The 2,786-nt window shown below is 27.4% G+C and overlaps 1 protein-coding gene across 1 annotated transcript; it reads right to left on the reverse strand.

Moving 5' to 3' along the window:
• Nucleotides 1–201: 201 nt before the first annotated feature.
• Nucleotides 202–2,001, reverse strand: LOAG_12809 (hypothetical protein; the record flags this gene model as incomplete). Its single annotated transcript, XM_003148321.1, has 3 exons — nucleotides 202–289; nucleotides 1,638–1,771; nucleotides 1,840–2,001. 3 exons carry the CDS (start codon nucleotides 1,999–2,001, stop codon nucleotides 202–204), a joined length of 384 nt encoding a protein of 127 aa, XP_003148369.1.
• Nucleotides 2,002–2,786: the final 785 nt, after the last annotated feature.

Raw genomic sequence — 2,786 nt, forward strand, 5'->3', positions numbered from 1 at the left:
TAACATAATCATTATAATTTAATTCATATAATTAAAAAGAGAAAAATTGATAACAGCAGTGAATAATTCGAAATGATAAGTGAAGAAATATATGAGAGGTAAAAATTTTACAACAATTTTATAATCATCAAATCTTTGATTTTATTTCTTCCTTCCTTTCACCTATCTTGTCTCATTTCCTCTTTTCTCTCTCCCTCTCTCTCATCTTCTCTCCATTTTCACTTCCACATCACTTCCGATGATAAATTGATGATCAATTGTGGTCTCAATCAGTGGATGATTCATTTGCCTATCATATATATGATTCCAGAATGATAGGGGTAAAAGAATGATTTGCCTTTCTCTCTCTCTCTCTCTCTCTTTCTCTCTAAATGAGAAATCAGACGGATGTTTGTCATTGTTGACCTAAATTCATTCTAACCTCGCTTCACCAATATCATTGCATATTTTATACCACTAAACTTAGAACGATTAGTATGATGATAATGATGACGACAATGACGATGACCATGATAACGATGATGATAATAATAATAATAATAACGATGACAAAAATGATCGGTATTTCACTGCGTAACGATTGAAAAACAATCTTTTTTTTTCTTTTTAATCACCTAATAAAATCATTTATTACGATTATGTGATAATTGATAACTAATATTGTTATTATTATTAGTACTGTTATTATTAGCATTATCATTATTGTTTTTAATAATGCTATCAAATTATTACTTGCTATTATTAGGATAATACTATATACTCTAAAAATTATCAGTGTTGTTATCATCTATCATTTTAGTATTATAATTGAAAGTATGATAAATTGATTATCAATTTTCTCTACATAATACTTAATCACATAAATAATTTCATAAAAATAATACAAGAATATTAACCAGTTCAGCTAATACCAAAATGTAGCTAAAATTTTTTTTTCCTATCTCATAATACCTTCTTTTTTTTAAACCAAAAAATATAATATTATCATTTTAGACTTAATATTACCATGTTTAATGATAAAATATTATCATTTTAAATCAATTGATAAACCGATCAATTGATCAACCAATCAATCAATCAATCAATGGAAAACTAATAATTTGGTACCTCTCAAAATTCCACTAATTGCATAAATACTTAAACAGAACAATACGTAAATATTGCAAAAGTATTATTCAAAAATAACATATAACATAATAATATATGTTATGAAACATGTATTTTACAATAATTTTAAAACTTAATTACGAAACTTAATTAGTTGTTACCTTTCCTTAATTATAATCATATTTATAGAATGAATAGTAAAACCATGAATGAATCATTTATATACAAATGATCTCTCCTTTTTAACTTTAAATTAAAATTTTTAAAAATTAAAATTAAAATTAAAATTTTTAACTTTAAATTATTTTTCATATTAAAAAAGACAATTTTTGTTTTAATTTTTCCATTTCATAACATACAATACTTTCATTAATGGCTAATTTTTTGGAAGAAAAGAAAAAGAAAATAGAATAGAACTGATAAGAAATAAAATTTGTTAAAGAATTGATAAATATTAATGGATGAAATTATGACTGATAACATATCATAGATATTTGGTAGAGCAGATAAGATATTGAGACGGATGTAACCTGATCTCATGGAATTCAACATTATACAACATGATTTCATGCACATCCGTCTCAAGATCTACCGCAGAGATACGGGAATTCTGAGAGGATGAATAAATAATGTATGAGCAATTCATATGGAAGAAATGATTCATCTAAAAGATGAAAAATGAGAAGATATAGGAATACATCTACATTCGATTCATCCAACAGTTGGTTTTACCGGGGAAAAAAAAAATCGGACACAACAATTTAACTTGATATTAAAAAAGACAAGTAAAGGAATGAGAAAAGCGGAAGGAATGGCAAGCAATAGGAGACAGATGAGGGGGAGGAGGAGGAGAAGGAGGAGAAGGAGGAGGAGGAGGAGGAAATGAAGGGACATATTCAAATTTGTGGACAGATGAAGGAGTAGTAGGGAAGTTTTCAGAAAGACAAATAAAACAATTTGCATACCGGCTACATGCACACATACACATACACATACATATACACATACACGTACACATACACACACACACACACACACACACAAAACACACAAATCACGACGTTTTACTGCAATGATCCAAATGATTGGCGGTAATGTCTGTGGATGACGTTATTGAAAAAGTCAGAAATTCCTATGGAATAAATGAGGTAAAGTAAAATCTCCTCTTTTCTAATGCAAACATACATACACACACATACATATGTATACATACACACACAGACACACATACAGACACATAAACACACAGACATACACACAGACAGACACACATACACAGACACACACACACACACAGACACAGACACACACACACACAAACACACACAGACAGACGGACACACATTTTTACCATTCCAAAACAAAAACAAAAATGATACAAAAAATAAAATAAAGTGCAAATGTTGTCAGCTAAAATCAAACATTGTAATTCTGAAAATACTGTAGATGTGTCATTTTTTTTTTTTTTTTAAAATTTTCCGGTCAAAGATTTATATCAATTTATGAAAGCAAAGAAAAAAAAAATTCCTGAAATAAATTTGCACAAATTAATTAAATAACATTTTTGTGGTTATTAAATTAACTCTAACTTTTCTAGCTTAATCTATTATTTTGATTTTTTAAAAAGTAATTAATCGTTTTTTTTTTTTTAACATAAGTATTCAAATATCTTACATTTT

The sequence above is a fragment of the Loa loa genome (genome assembly GCF_000183805.2).
Source record: "Loa loa unplaced genomic scaffold supercont3.845, whole genome shotgun sequence".
Lineage (NCBI taxonomy): Eukaryota > Metazoa > Nematoda > Chromadorea > Rhabditida > Onchocercidae > Loa > Loa loa.